Source organism: Magnolia sinica, chromosome 8, assembly GCF_029962835.1.
Source record: "Magnolia sinica isolate HGM2019 chromosome 8, MsV1, whole genome shotgun sequence".
In the NCBI taxonomy this organism is placed as follows: Eukaryota; Viridiplantae; Streptophyta; class Magnoliopsida; order Magnoliales; family Magnoliaceae; genus Magnolia; species Magnolia sinica.
In genome coordinates this window covers 11,845,015-11,860,822 of record NC_080580.1, presented here as the reverse complement: position 1 = coordinate 11,860,822, position 15,808 = coordinate 11,845,015, and the positions used below count along the sequence as shown (strand labels likewise).

Here is a 15,808-nt window from a genome sequence, read left to right as displayed (position 1 = left end):
AGCCCATAGACCACAACCAAGATCCAAATTTGGTCCCTCTCTATTCAGCATCACCAACTCTTCATCCCTGCTGTTATCTTCGTCTGCAATATTTTGTTCATTAGATCTACACCACCAACGTAGTCATTGCTTGGCACATCACCAAGCCTATTCATTATATGATGGCTCGGTGGCCCTCCCATGAAGGACTACGGTTTGACTAAGCAATGCTCCTTGTAGAATAAGGGGTGTGTGTGTGCCTTGGACTGATAACACAAATGGACTGGATTGGGTGGGAGGTGGATTCTCCCATGATGGCATTGACGGTCCCTGATGTGTTGGGCTTTGCTTGATGTTATGAGAAGGGGTTTTGGAGAATATTGTTGGTGGTATCGTCCAGGGATGCGATCGTGATCTTCTTTTGGTTGATGGGATTTTGGATCGCGTGTTTTAAGGTGAAATATCAATCCATGGTGTGCTCCTTGGACTAATGGTATGCACAACACTCATTCTTATTGTAGTTTGGTGACAATGGGTTCAGTGGGGGTCTAGGAGGTAGTTTGGTGACAATGGACTAATGGTATGCACAACACTCATTCTTAGTAGTATTGCTAGTACATTGATAAATGATTGTGTGATTGGTGTGAACTGCCTAAGCACCTGAGTCAGAATTGCCTATCAGTTTTGGTTAAAGTACTGTGGGTTCCATCTCTCCGTGGTTTTTTACCAAAAATAGTAAGTGTTCAATTTGGCCTAACCATTGGGCAGGACTCCTAAAGCTCAAAGGATCAAGAGTTATGATCAAACTAAAACTTATTATAAATAGTAAAAATGAAATTAAAATGAATTTTTGACTGTCGATCTAATGTAATCTCCCAAATTCAACGTGGGAAACTCGACATAGTGAGTTGGGTGGCTAAAGTAGCTTCTCCTACTCCAAAATTATACATGGTATGTCGAATAACTCATTGTGGTTTGCGAGATATACATATATTAGGGTTCTGATAGTCCCGATCACTTCCACCTCCGATTGGACCTCCTCTGGTCCATCTTGGATATGAAAGTGGTTGCGATCTGCTCTATATCAGTCCCCTCTACTTCAAAAGAGTTCGTTCTACTTCGATTCATGATACTCAGTCCAGTTTGCGACGTTGAAAGTACGTGAGATTTCCATGTCATCCGGAAGATCCACAATGTAAGCATTGCATTGATCTTTTGGAGGATCAATATTGATCCAATTTTTTTGTTCTTCAACTTGTTGTAGGTCTTAGTCAGAAATCTTTCCTTATAGATGGACCATAACATGGTCGCCCACCTCGAACACCTTTTGTCTCTGATGCTTGTCGGCTTGCTCCTTATACTTATTGTTTTAAGTATGCAACTTGACTTGCACATCCGCATGAATGGCTACGATTCGGTCCACTATATATTCTGCTACAATACTCATGCCCGGGAGCTTGGACAAATGTCCCAAATCAAGTGTGTGGCGAGGCACTTGACCATAAACAATATGGAATGTGGACTTCCTTGTCAAGTGGTTCACCATGTATTGAATGCAAATTTCGCTTGAGATAAGGACAAATCCCACTGCTTCAGTTTTTCACCCGAAATACATTGAAGGAGGCTTCCCAACATATGATTCACAACTTCAGTCTGCCCATCGGTCTATGGGTGGTAGCACTGTTAAACTGAAGTTGTGTACTGAAGAATTTCACAAAGTTCACTAGAAGTGGCAAATGAACTTCGTATCATGGTCTGAAGTAATGGTCTTGACAACCCCATATAGCCACACGACTTCTCTAAAGAATAGATTCGCTACGTATGTTACATCGAGGTCTTCTTTCATCGGATAAAGTACGTCATCTTTGAAAAGCGATCTACCACAACGAACACTGAATCCATGCTGTGTTGTGTTCGTGGGAGACCAAACACGAAGTCTATAGATAAATCCTCTCAAGAGCCATTAGGCACAAGTAACGAGGTGTAGAGGCTCGTATTCTTAGACTGCCCCTTGGAGGTCTGACAAATATAACAATGTTGCACTCATTTACCCATGTCATGTACCAATTGTGATCACTAATACCGCTCATCCACAAAAGCACATGACTTGTCTCACCCAAGGTGTCCACTAAGGACACCTCCATGTAGTTCTTAAATAATTTGTTCCCTTAGAGAACTTTGGGGGATGCACAGTCAATTCCCTTTGAAGAGGAAACTATCTTGCATATGTAGGTCACTGGGATGACCCTCTTGGCACCTTATCCATGCATCTTCAAAGTCCTTGTCCTTGGCATACAACTTCTTGAGATAGTCGAAGCCGACTACTTCATTGCTCATTATAACAAGTAGTGAAGCAAAGTGGCTACGTGCATCAGCCACCTTGTTCTGCTGCCTTGACTTGTGCTTCAGAATGAATGTGAATTTCTGTAAAAACGCAACCCATCTATCATGCACACGATTCACTTTAGCATGACTATTAATAAATTTAAGAGTTTGATGGTCTGTATAAATAATAAACCCCATCTGAATTAAGTATGTCGCCAATATCGCAGTGCATGGACCACTGCATACAAGTCAAGCTCGTAAGTAGATCACTTTTGCGTGCATCACTAAACTTTTTACTATAAAAGGCCACCGGCATGCCTTCTTGATATAAAACTCTCCCAATTCTGATATACGAAGCATTACATTTGACCTCAAGCAATTTGTCAAAGCTGGGAAATACAAGAATCAGGGTCGTGGATAATCAGTGCTTGATTTCAACAAAGATCCTGTCAACTTCGTCAGTCTACGGATATGACCGATTTTTCATGCAATCTGTAATTTGTGACACAATGGTGCTAAAATTCTTCACGAACTGATGATAGAATGTCATCAATTCGTGAAAAGTCCGTCCTTTATGGATGTTTGTTGCAACCAGCCCTAACAAGTTTTTAATGGTATGTGTTCAATCTCCATCATTTCCTGTGGTATGATCCACCTATTCAATCTCCCTTGTTTCATGTGGTGTGATCCACCTGAGCTTTGGATCAGACTCAGGTTTATGCTCATGCCCTAAAATGAGCCGGAGAAAGGCAGACAACCTGCATCTACGTGGTGTGGCCTACCTGATCAAGTTGAATAGAATGTACACACCATGTTGGGCCCCACGAAAACCTGTGGTTAGTGCCTCCTCTCCAGTATTCACTTTCGTGTGGCCCACCTGAGATGCTCGCTTTGGTTTAGCCTACCTAAGTTATATCAGGGAGAATTTTTGGCTGCAGGACTTAACACCAAGGGGTGCACTGATTATAGAGTGGATGTCAGGCACAACACCGTAGCTCCAGGTTCCCAGGTCCCGGTGTTGCACCCGGGCTATGGAGTCAGGGCCTGGGCCACAAAGGGCCCTTTGAAAAGCACAGTAGCTTTTCAGCTTGCTGAAGGCGTGCGCTGCCTTTAAATTAATAGTTATAATAGTTTTGAAGCTTCAAAATTACTGTGCACGTCTGCCGGCCGCAACAGGTATGCAAGAGCTCACACACACACCGTGCAGCACCACACTGGTAGGAGAAACTGTCTTAGTTTTTAATGTAGGTCCCATGTCCAACCTGCACACAGTGCTTTTTCATAGATAATGCCCAAGGTATATGTAGCCCCCTGTGAAGTACCAATGTATTAAAGTAAAACCTAGGTCCAGGTCTCAGATGGGCACATGAAAGGCCAAAACAATCAAGCTCTTAAGAATGCCCATAATTTCGTGCATGGCCCGAACCTGAGTCTGGCCCAAGTCAGAGCCCAGTCACCCTCTTTCTGCAAGATCTAGGCTGTTTGTTTGGTGCCCAATCATGCATGAAATTGATAACAAGACCAGGCAAGGCTGGGTTTGGGCTGGGCTGCCGGGTTTAGATTTTAAGAGCAGGTCCAGCCTACGGGGCTAGTATTTCAGCCTAAACCACGCGCGTAAGTCCAACAGAACAGCCCAGCCCACTGATAGCTCCAACATGAGGTCATGGGATTAGTACCATCTTGTTGTAGTCCCTGATGTGGACACTACGCATTTTAAAAACTACAACCAGACGACTTACAAACCATTTAGTTGGTCCAGTGGCTCAAGAAACTCCACCCTCCTGAGATTTTGCTACCGTTTAATCTCGTACAAAATGAAAATTTTAGCTGACTCGCAACGTGTGTTATCCAACCTTCCAATGTTAAAAGAAATCAATCTGAAAGTGGGAAATCAAAATTCAATGAAAAATTGGCAACGCGGATGAGCACTGACAAAAGATTGGGCCCCAGATGAGGTTTTTTCTTCTTTTTTTCTCTTTTGGTTAAGGGCCCGAAGATTCCGGGCCCAAACAACCAAGTAAAATCATGCAATTGGTGGTGAAATAGGAAACAGAGAGAAGTCATTGCTGTGAAATGGCCAACAAGTCAGCAGAACCTATCAGAAATGCCCCAAGCTGTATACTAGAATCCAGGCAAGCTGCAAAAACACCACAAAAACAGGTTCTTCACGTGTGCAGGCAGGGGCTTCATTTTGCAGAAATTGGTAAATAGGAATGATCAGATGGATAAACAAGACGTTTACTAATTGCAGAGGATGCAGACCCCAGGCCCATCACATACCACCAAGACATGTGCTAATGTGGCATGTGAGGAACATCCAATCCGTCCATCAGGAAGGATGCTCAGGCCCAAAGATCAGGCCGGTCCACTCAGCAGGTGGATTGCAACATACAAAACCTGATGGATTCCTTGGATCTCCACATGCAGTGGCCTGCAGGGTGGCTGAGATCTCCATGCATGTGGCGTGAGCAAACCACATATAAACAACCATTCTTAGATGTATGTCTATTGCCTACCATCCATCCACCAGGAGACCTGAGACAGCACACGTGTACTACCCTTGATATTATGCCAGAATGGATGGTCTGATCATTCCAAACAAAATCAAATTAAGCCTAAAGAACAGAAAATGATAGAAGTACCAGAAAAAGGGAAAAGGATGCAAAGAGTCCCTCTTGAAGAAGTGTTCCATGGCCACCAAAATCTTCTTCGTCAATCTTCAGTATGAGCGCGTAATACCCATAAACAATCCCAGAAGATAGCACCAAGAATCTGAACATCATAAGCATTAGTTTCTCTCAAAAGATCTAACTGATAAAAACTCAAATGAATAGAAAGGTTAGTGTATGTTCAGGTATTCACAGTTTCCAAGGCAAACACGAGTGCTCGCATCAAATTATGGTGGAAAAGTTTAACATGTGAGCTTCTTCTTCTTCTTTTTTGTTCACAGCCCAATATCATGAAACACAACTCACATTAGGAGTGATTAAGAAGCAACATAAAAAATAAAAATAAAAAACAATTTCACGGTACACCCAACAAGTGCCTGAGAGAAACCATATTATTGTTCTCAAAATTTGTTTTTGATGTGACAAAGGTCGTCCAATTCATATAAAATGCCAGGTGTCTGATCATGATAGCCGTCATGGGTTTGTTTTCTTGATCTGTTGGCGCGAACATCCGATATGATAAGATGCCCGATTTTGTTGACTCTTATCAAAATAAAATGTGGGGTATACAGAACAGCCATGTGAAGGATAACCTTCATGGTAATTTCCGTTGAGAGCTGGTTTTATCAACCGGAAAAAAAAAAAAAAAAACCTCCATGGTAAAATTGGGAGAATCATGAAGAACTTCAACTATAACCATGGAGGAACGCAGCATCAAATTCCTACGGAGTACTCGACAAACTAAGAAATGGAAGGCCTGCTGTGCAGTTAAGAAACCTGACAAAAAAAATTCTCACTAAATGTGTATTAAGAACAGCTGGCTATGGGTTGGGTTGGCTCGGCCCAGCTGGTCCAATCGGCTTCTTAGACGGGTTTGGGCCACAGTAGTGTGTTGGGTTCAAAATGAAATTCTTGGTCTGTTTTGTTTAGTAGATGCCCAACCCGACATGAACCCAACCCATTACCAACCTACTCCAAATGCTACTTACAATAAGACAGCTTCACGGTTTATCATTGATCTTCTATATTGTGTGTAGGTTGTGTTGTGTGCTCCTCTCAGCCAGCTTGGGATACTTTGTAATTAGTCAACCATGACTCCCTTCCATTTATGAGGTTCTTATAGCTTGGAATTCTGTTATGACTATTTTTGAAACATGTGGTTGTCTTGCCACTACCAAGATTTTTGCTTTCTGTTTGACAGCTACTCTAGGTCTAGAATTCAAGCTAAATTCATAAGAGAAAGATATCACCTTAGAAAATGTGGTTGCTAGTTTGATAGATGTGTTGATAGATAGATCATGCTCTGTGGTGTAATTTATTAAAAAAAACAAATTAACTATTTATTGGAGAAGCATCCTGGGTCTTTTCAATGTAAGTAGGGCAATGCCAAGATCGATTGTCGAGTTTTTCACTTAATGGCACGACATGGGGCTGCCCTCGTCAAGCAGGAGAAAATGGAGATTGTTCCTCCTTGCTGGTCTGTGGGCTTTTGCTAGTTTTCCTCTCTTTACTTCTTCTTCTTCTTCTTCCTCTTCTTCTTCGTTTTTTTATTTTTTCTGTGTTTGTATTCTTTCCGGTGTTTGCCGGTTTTGCCAATAAAGTTGTCATCCTTCTAAAAAACTATTTATTGGAGAAGATAATGGATGAACACTTCTTCAGGTTGGCATAGAATTTCTCTGTCCTAAGGACCCCACAAAATTACCTCAAATCGTGGAGATGTTGTTCCTTGGAGGTATTATAAATAAGGATGTCATCAAAATACACCAACAGGAACTTACCCATAAAGGGCATCAACACTTGGATCATTACTCTCATGAACGTACTGGGAGCATTGATCAAGCCAAAAGACATGACTAACCACTTGTATAACCCATCCTTTATCTTGAAGATTGTCTTCCATTATCTCTTGGGCAAATACGTATTTGATGATACCTACTTTTGAGGTCGATCTTGGAAAAAATCGCGGCACTAGCCATCATGTCCAACATGTCATTAAGACGCAGTATATAAAACTGATACTTAATCGTAATCTTGTTAATGGCCCGACTATCCACGCACATGCACTAAGTGCTATCTTTTTTAGGCATGAGGAGGGCCGGCATGGCACATGGACTCAAACTCTCCTAAATGAATCATTTCCTACAAAGCTCATCAACTTGTCTCTTCAACTTCACATGCTCTGTAGGTTCATTCAGTAATGAGGAATGTTTGGTAGAGTCGACCCGGAGAAAAGATCAATGGTATGTTAAATGTCTTGCGTGGGTGGAAGCTCATCCAGTAGGTCCTCATGGAAGACGTCTCTAAATTCATCCAATACCGGATTCACCTTGGGTGGCAACCCTACGCTAACCTCAGGTGTGACCTCTCTTGCCATGAGAGCATACAGCAACGAATCAACCTTTGTTTCCCTCTCAAACTCTTTGGTGTTTATTATATGAAGAAATTTAGGCTGAGATTTCCTCATCTCTTTAAGATCACCCTTCTTGACGTCATCTTTCTTCTTTGGGGTGCTTTTGGGCGGAAGAGGATTTAGCTTAATCCTCTTACCTTCATACATAAACGAACACGTATTCGAGTTGAATAGCATCACGTCTCGATTATACATCCAAGGTCTGCGCAAAATGATATGGCCTATGTTCATAGGCAAAACACCGCACCACAACATGTTGTTGTAGGAGGCAAACTGCATAGGGATAAGACACCACTGAGAAACTGGAATCGAGGACACATCAACCCAAGAAACTCGATAGGGCTGAGGATGAGGGGTGGGTTTCAAAACCAAACAATTTACAGTGCTACAGGAGACCACAATGGTGCAACTACCACTATCAATTATCACCTTGCAATTTTTGTCACCACACTTAACGTAAGTGTGAAAATTTGAATTCATGCGCAAATCATCACTCTCTTTAACCTGGGCCAAGGCGCATCTAACAACTGTAAGTGGCACAGTCTCAATTCCTTCAACTTCACTTCCCACTTGAGATTGGCCATCTTCCCCATTGTCGAGGTTTGCCTGGAGGGAAGCAACTTCCAACTGGTTCATGCAAGTGTTGATCTCATTCCTAAGAATTGCCAGTTGGTTACTAGTGGCTCTACTTTGTGCCTCGATGGCCGCAGGATGGTGGTTGATGGCATTAAGAGCCTTGGTAAGCTGTTCCAAGTTTATTGTGGGGTGATGACCAAAACCACGCCCACTACAAGTGGGCATACACTAGACATGCAAATTGGGGAGAACTGACAACTAAAATCCTAAATACAATATGATGAGAATGGAAGGCTACTAACTTTAAAGGTGACAATATGTAAACCCTAAACTCTAATGCGATGGACACGCTAACCCTAAACTCTAAATGCGATGGACATTAAACCATATGCTAACCTAGCTCTGATACCAAAATTTGATGCAGGACGTGAGACGTGAGACTAGGCTAAAATGATCTCATGAGATTAATCAATGGATTATCATATCAATAAGAAACATAAAAATATATAATCTACCACAGATATAAAAGATACTCAAGTAAACAACTGTGTTTAGATTCAAGACCTAAATACAATCCTACAGTATGGATCCTCAAAAATATAGATCAAAGAGAAATAGGCCCAAAAGAAGATGGGATACATTCAAGGGGATTCACATATGTCCATTAAGGGTCAAGTATTCTAAGTTTGGAATAATTGGAAATTAGGTTAAGGGTTTGGGATTGGGAATTTAGGGTTTTAGAATTGGGAATTTAAGAACTTGGGGTTTAAAAGATCATTGTTCACAGCACTGTTCATAGGTGGGGGGAAGAGAAGGTGTAGGTTTATGTTAGGTTTTGACGTGGTCTGGATTGGGTTTTGGTAAGGATGAGAATTGGGAATGAATATTGTGGAGATGGGTTAAGAAAAGTGAAAAATAAAAAGAAATTTTAAAAGAAATAGAGATAGAGAGAAGAAAACTTATTTGGTTTAAGATTAATGGCTTCACACCATTCCAATCACAAGAAATCACATTCATAATAATCATAGCATACCCAAATTAGGGCTCCCATAACCCTTAAATAGTCTCAACTTGGGACTTTTACAAAAAGACGCCTCTCAATAAGAAAAAGCTCTAAGTACCTCCTACTTTTAAACCAAAATAAAACATAACTCCCTAATTCTCTAACAAATATAAAATAACCCCTAGCTATGGCAAAAAATGTGTCTCCACATGTAAAACGTATCTCCATGCTCCCAATAAGCAGCCCACATGCATCTCCCCAATGTAGTGTCTTCAATGATGCACCAAATATGCATGAGGGGTCTTCCACGCACCTACAATCCAGAGCCGGGCCTCACGTAATGATCATCTAGCCATAGAGAAACCGGGATGTGGGCTCCTCCTCTAATATGCTCGATATGGTGCTCGGATGTCCTCATCAAACTAATTAACTATGATCCAATAAAGGAGGTTGCTTCAGAAACTTGCTCATGCCACAAGTTTACCTAAGCAAGCCTTCAAGGAGAAGAAACACAAAATAAAGGTTACAAACATTCTGAATTTAGGAAATGAAGATCCTGAAATTCCTCCCCTAGGTTATATTTAACCAATTTGTGAGTAGGAAACTAATATTTTTTGCATATGGTAGTGCAGCCCAGTACAGTAGCCTGCTTAAGGCATTTTTCAGGCCTCCACTTCTTTTTTACATGTTTCATGTTTTTTTTTCTTTTCTTCTCTCCTTTTTTCCATTTCCTCTATTTTGTATGTCAGTAGATGGGAATTCCTAAGTGGCCACCACTTAGGGCCCCAAGGCCTCCAACTCCTACCATTGTGAAGCCATAGCGAACAACACAGTTTTTTTTTTTTTTGTCTCTAACCTCAGAATTTCATTGGTTCTTCCTTCTATATACAGCTGTCAAAAGGTGGGGCCTGGGTTGGTACCAGCAGCGGTTTTTGAAATGGTCGGGCTGCTCCTATTCAAAATATTGATTTTGCTTGGCATGAGCCTGTCCCATTGATGGCCCTACCTTTATCCCTCTCCTTTTTCCCTGAATAGTGACTTAAGCTTTGTTAACAAAGCAGGAAAAGACAACAACTACAGATACATAAGAGGGGAAAATTACAACGGACCCTCTCGCCATTCCCTCTATATTAGTGAGGTTATCAATCATCTTCAAAACATGCCTCTGAGCGAACGGCAAAACGGAACCCAGGAAAGAAAGAAAGAAACATCGATGAACTTCTAAAGTTCAGTATTTTGGTTTTGCTTGGAAGCATATGATGACAACAATTGATAAGGCTAGAATGCTATATAAAAACTTAAATTGCATCTAAAGTAAAAACCTATCAGCACAAGAATGTACAGTACAAAGTTAGTTGAGACAGTATAAACACATAGCAAGCAGTATCCTCAACCATCTCATGTGAAAATAAAATCACTCCCATAAAACAAACAAGGTTTGCAGGCATTGCTTGCCCCTATACCCTCCCATAGTAGCCTATCCCACCATGGACAGGCCACGTGACAAAACCCCATGTCAAAGATTTCAATGTCCATACAAGAAGTTAGAACAACAGTCCTTATTTGAAGACCTTTTGTGTGCCAATGATGAGGATCTTTGAGCAATGGGATGATTTTCATGTGGCCCATCCGCAGTGGGGCCTACAAGGTGAATGGTTTGGATAACCAAATGGTGAGGCATGAAGGCCAAGCAACAGTGGTGGACCAACAACTTGTGAGAAATGCTGGCAAAAAATTTAAGGAACCAATATAAATATGTCTACAAAAATAGCCAATCTCCATTGGTGCTACAGCTAAAGAGTTTTTGAATTGCACTTACACAACTATCCACATGGCCCCAACCAAAGGAACCGCACCCCAAAGCAATCCGCATATGAGGGCTACAACTTGCCGGATCCAATGTAGAGCATCTCCCAATTGATCCTGCAAGCAAAGAAATATTGCCATTCCATAACAAGGAAATGATGTCATCGACAATGCTATTATCATTATCATTATTGTTAACATCATCATCATTGTTAGTATTTTTATGAAGTTATTTGACAATGTTATAATTACTATGAAAAAGCATTGAGTTAATGGTCATTCTACATTAGATTATTATTATTTTTTTTAAAATTTTTTGGGGTGGGGGGGTGGGGGTGTTGGGTTAGGGAGTAAAAATAATCCACTATATATAAAGAGAGTAACTTTTTGACATTTTACCTTGCAATTAGTTTCCGTAGGGTGGAGACCCTTGGATATTCAATGGACAGAGGGATACATTTCTAATAAAGGTAATGGTATTTTGGAAATTCAAAAATGTGGTTGTTGTCAGTCCAAAGGTTCAAGTTTCTCCCTCAAAAAGCTTGCAATGGCTTAGATTTTACCCACAAGAAGCTGCTATTTACTGCAAGTAGCCCGCTCTCTTCTCCAAATGTAGCCGGCGCCGACAATATTACTAGAGAGCCTTGCAACAAAAGTTTATGTGGGGCCCATCTAGATGTTTGTGCCGTATCTACTCCGTCCATTGGCTGTGCCACTCATGTTAGGACGAGAACTAAAAAAACCTGGCAGATTCCAAACTCATGTAGGCCACACAACAAGAAACGATGAGTTTTAAACACTCGCCACTGAAATCTTCTTGGGGGCCATATAAGTATTGGATCAAGCTGTGTTTACCTTCACCTTATGAACAGTTTCGATGGAATATAAACATCATTGTAGATCCTAGGAAGATTTCAACAGTGGGTCCATTTGAGTTTTGGATCTATGCCATCGAGATCAAATCCTACCACAATCTGGAGAAACCGATGGACAGAGTGGATGTCACACGAACATCATGGTGGGCCCACAAAGCTTACGATTACATGAAATTAGCATCAACACTCCCCCGACTCTCTCCCCCTTCTCGATTTCTCACTCTCCCTTCTCTCTCCATGTGTGTTGCACATGCCATACACCTAGTCTTGATAACAACAATTTAAATAAACTACGATCTCTAATGCAAGGGAAGTCTACCAGTAAAGTTATTTCCTACTTAGATAACTGATGGAAAGAAGAGGAAGGATCTCCACATGGTCTTTATTGACTTAGAGAAAGCTTAAGATAGTCCCTAGAGAGTTAATCTGGTGGGTGTTGGGAAATAAATGAGTTTCAAGAGGATATATTCATATGATTTAGGATATGTATGAGGGAGCAATAACAAATGTGAGGATCATTAGTGGAGAGAAGTGAGTTCCCAATTACCATAGGCTTGCACCAGGGGCCGACATTGAGGTCGTACCTTTTCACATTGGTTATGGATGAGGTAATGAGGCATTTGTAAAAAGAAATCTCATGGGTTTTTTTTTTTTTTTTGCATATGACATTGTTTTGATTGACAAGACGAGAAAGGGTATACGCACAAAGCTAGATTTATGGAGAAGTTTTAGAATCAAAAGGATTTAAAATTAGTCAGACTAAACAGAGTATATGGAGTGCAACTTTAGTCACAATAGGAGTGGGAATGAGGAATTAGTAAAGACCACTAACCAAGAAGTTTTCAAAATGACCACTTTCAACATCTTGGGTCAATAATTCATGGGAGTGGAGAGAGTGAGGAGGTTGCCATTAAATCCAAGCGGGGTGGAAGAAATGGAGATGTGACTATGGAGTTTTATGTGATCATCGTGTATCGCTCAAATTGAAAAGGAAATTTTATAGGATAGCTATAAAACTAGCCATGCTTTATGGGACAGAATGTTAGGTAGTTAAGCAACAACATGTCCATAAAATGAGTGTAGTTGAAATGAGGATGTTGAGATGGATGAGTGGCAAGGCGAGGAAGGATAGAATTAGAAATGAATGCATTCGAGGGAATTTAAGAGTAGCACCAATAGGTAACAAGATGAGGGAAAGTAGACTTAAGATGGGTTGGTCATGTGCAACAAAGACCAAGAACCGGGTCAGTTAGAAGGAGTGAGTTTGTACAAGTTGAACGCTTAAGAGGGCAAGCGGAGGGCCTAGAAAGAGGTGGGTGGAGGTGGTAAGAAAAGACTTGATGACCTATGGTCTAACTAAAGATATGGCCTTTGATATAGTGGAATGGTGGAAAAAGATTCATGGAGCCAACCCCAATTAGTTGGGATAAGGCTTAGATGATCTCTAAAGCATTGCTAACTAAATGTGATAAACTCATTTCTAAGTGGCACCCAATCAGACCCCAGATGAGCTAGAAGTGGGCATGAGTTAACTAGGACATAAAGAAGCCTTCGCGACATATTCACAGTACGCATGACATATATGCATGTTAGTCAAGAGATCCAGTGTCCAAATCGTGGGCATCATTGTGGATGAATAGTAGCCTAATAAAACACTTGTTGAACAATCCTCACCAATTCTGAATGCTAAAATTCAGACAGTTGACCATCTTCACTTCAACCACCGATTCAACAGCCACAGATCGGACGACGAGGATCATCTGATCAGTGCAATATCTGGGATGTGCTTCTTCCACAATATAACTTACACACTCCTAATGATGTAGCAAACTCACACCGTGGTCTACTGTCAATTCATACTATTTAGTCTTTCTTATAACCAAAATCTAAAAAAGAGATCTCTAATTTTTCACCAATTTCTCTGCAGCAAGCTCGAACCGAACACTGGAAATTAAAAATTTTTATTATGTTTTATTTTCCAAGATCTTTTTTTTTTTCCTTATAAAACCAAAAAGAAAACTTCCCAGAAATCGTTGAATGAAATTCGGGGCCGAAAAAATAATATCAAACAACAGAAGAAAGAAATCAAGAGATTTAGGATGCTTTTCGTTGCAACAAATTTCATGATATCTTCAACAAATTATACTGATTAATCATGAAAATACTGAAATTTCATGATATTTGGTGCAACCAAACGCACCCAAAATGAAATGGTGTATACCTTGTCCCAAGAAGCTTCTGGATCTAACAATTTGGAGAATTTGAAGGGAGAATCGTGGGATTGTCCGTTTGGATGCTTGATATTGGATTTTACTGATTTCCCTTCCTTCATTCTGGGAACACAAAAAATCGAAGGAACGATTGAGGTTTATTATGGAATTTGAGATTTTTTTCGTTTTTCTTTCTGGAGGTTTTTTGAGACGACCAGATGTTCGTTTGAGGAATTGCAGAGGATTTCTAGGGTTTTTGTAGTGGTGATGAAAACAGATAGAGAGAGAGATTCTTTTATTATTCTAATAATACAGAGAAGGGATTTTTAACGCTGACTGGTAGTGTAGTTGTAGATCAGACGCGACGGTTGGAGGGAGCTTGAAGAGACCGGAGTAGGGAGGGGACCGGAATGGAATCGGATTCGGTAGTGACCCCTCCAGTACCAAACTCGGTACTGCAAAAGCTCTGTGGACCCCACTATGATGTATCTCTTTTATCCACTCCGTCCATTCATGTTGAGAGATCATTTTAGTTTTTAAGCATAAAAATTAGGCAGAAAATATCTCAAGTGGACCACACCACAATAAACTCACCGTTGAAACCTTCATATGGCTCACCGTGATGTTTATTTTCCATCCAAATTATTCATACGTTTATAGAGATATGGATGAAGGGAAAAAATAAAAATCAGCTTGATCCAAAACTTCTTTATCCACAAGAAGTTTTAAATGGTAGGAATTCAATCGCCATTATTTTATGAGGTGTGGTCCAATTGATATTTGGATCTGTCTATTTTTTTGAATGATAATCTAAAATTATCTTTCAAAATGGATGGATGGAATGGATAAAGCAAATATATCATTATGGGCCCACAGAGCTTCAACCATACTGAGCAGTACCGAGTACTGGACGGGTCATTATTGAATTCGAGTCCGACCGGAATCCTCTGCCGCACCTTGCTGTAGAAGGAGCGTGCGACAGTCGAGCTATGTGGGCTCACCGTGATGTTTGTGCGAAATCCAATCCGTCCATCATCTATAACAAACTTCTTAGACCAATAATCGGGCCTGTGTGAGATTATGATGGGCCATAATACAGGAACGGTGGGAATTGGAACGACCATCATAGAAACCTTTTGGAGCCCACCGTGTTCTTTATATTAGATCCGAACTGTTAATCAGGTTGGAACCACAAGGATTAGAAGTATTTCAAAAAATCATCCTGATCCAAAAATTATTTGGGCCATACGCGAAAGTGATGATGTTTTAGTCGTGATGTATGTTCCGTGGTTCGCCCCACCTGATTTTTGAATAGATGTTATTTTTGTTATATACGGTGAAAATACATTTCACAGGTGATGGACGGAGTTGATGCCACAAATACTTCATCAATGGCGGCGTTGAGGTGAAAGCAGATTGCGTACTGAGTAACTCAGCTTGATCGCACTGAGTAAACTCTGTGGGGCCCAGCGTTATGTATATGTCTTATCCATTCTGTCCATCCATTTTTTAAGATCATTTTACGGCATGAGCCTAAAATTGAAGCAGATCCAAAGCTCATGTGGACTACACCACATGAATGGCTACATTTGAAAACTTCCTGGGGTCCACAGATATTTTGGATAAAGCTGATATTTTAAATTTCCCTTCATCTATATCATTTTGACCTTATGGACGGGTTGGATGACAAATAAAATCACTGTGGGCGTAGAAATGTTTCAACGGCGTATGTCATTATCCCCATTTTTCCTATGGTGTGGTCCATTTTAGCTTTAGATATGTTCGTTTTGGGCCTTAACTACTGAAATAATCTGGAAGAACGTATGGACCGCATGGATAAGATGCATACATACAGGGTTGGACCCCAGTACGTAATCTATTTCCGTTGACATCGGGTGCTGCTCTCGCTTTCTACAGCTGATGTTGTAGAAGATTCCGGTGGAGGGAGGGGAGTG

The 15,808-nt window shown here is 40.8% G+C and overlaps 1 protein-coding gene across 1 annotated transcript; it reads right to left on the bottom strand.

The window, feature by feature from the left end:
- Positions 1-4,109: 4,109 nt before the first annotated feature.
- LOC131252877 (uncharacterized) lies at positions 4,110-14,196 on the bottom strand. The gene is made up of 4 exons (XM_058253637.1): positions 13,865-14,196; positions 10,782-10,885; positions 4,947-5,076; positions 4,110-4,441 (listed from the first exon to the last, which is right to left on the bottom strand). Exons 1-4 carry the CDS (start codon positions 13,973-13,975, stop codon positions 4,403-4,405), a joined length of 384 nt encoding a protein of 127 aa, XP_058109620.1. The 5' UTR covers positions 13,976-14,196; the 3' UTR covers positions 4,110-4,402.
- Positions 14,197-15,808: the final 1,612 nt, after the last annotated feature.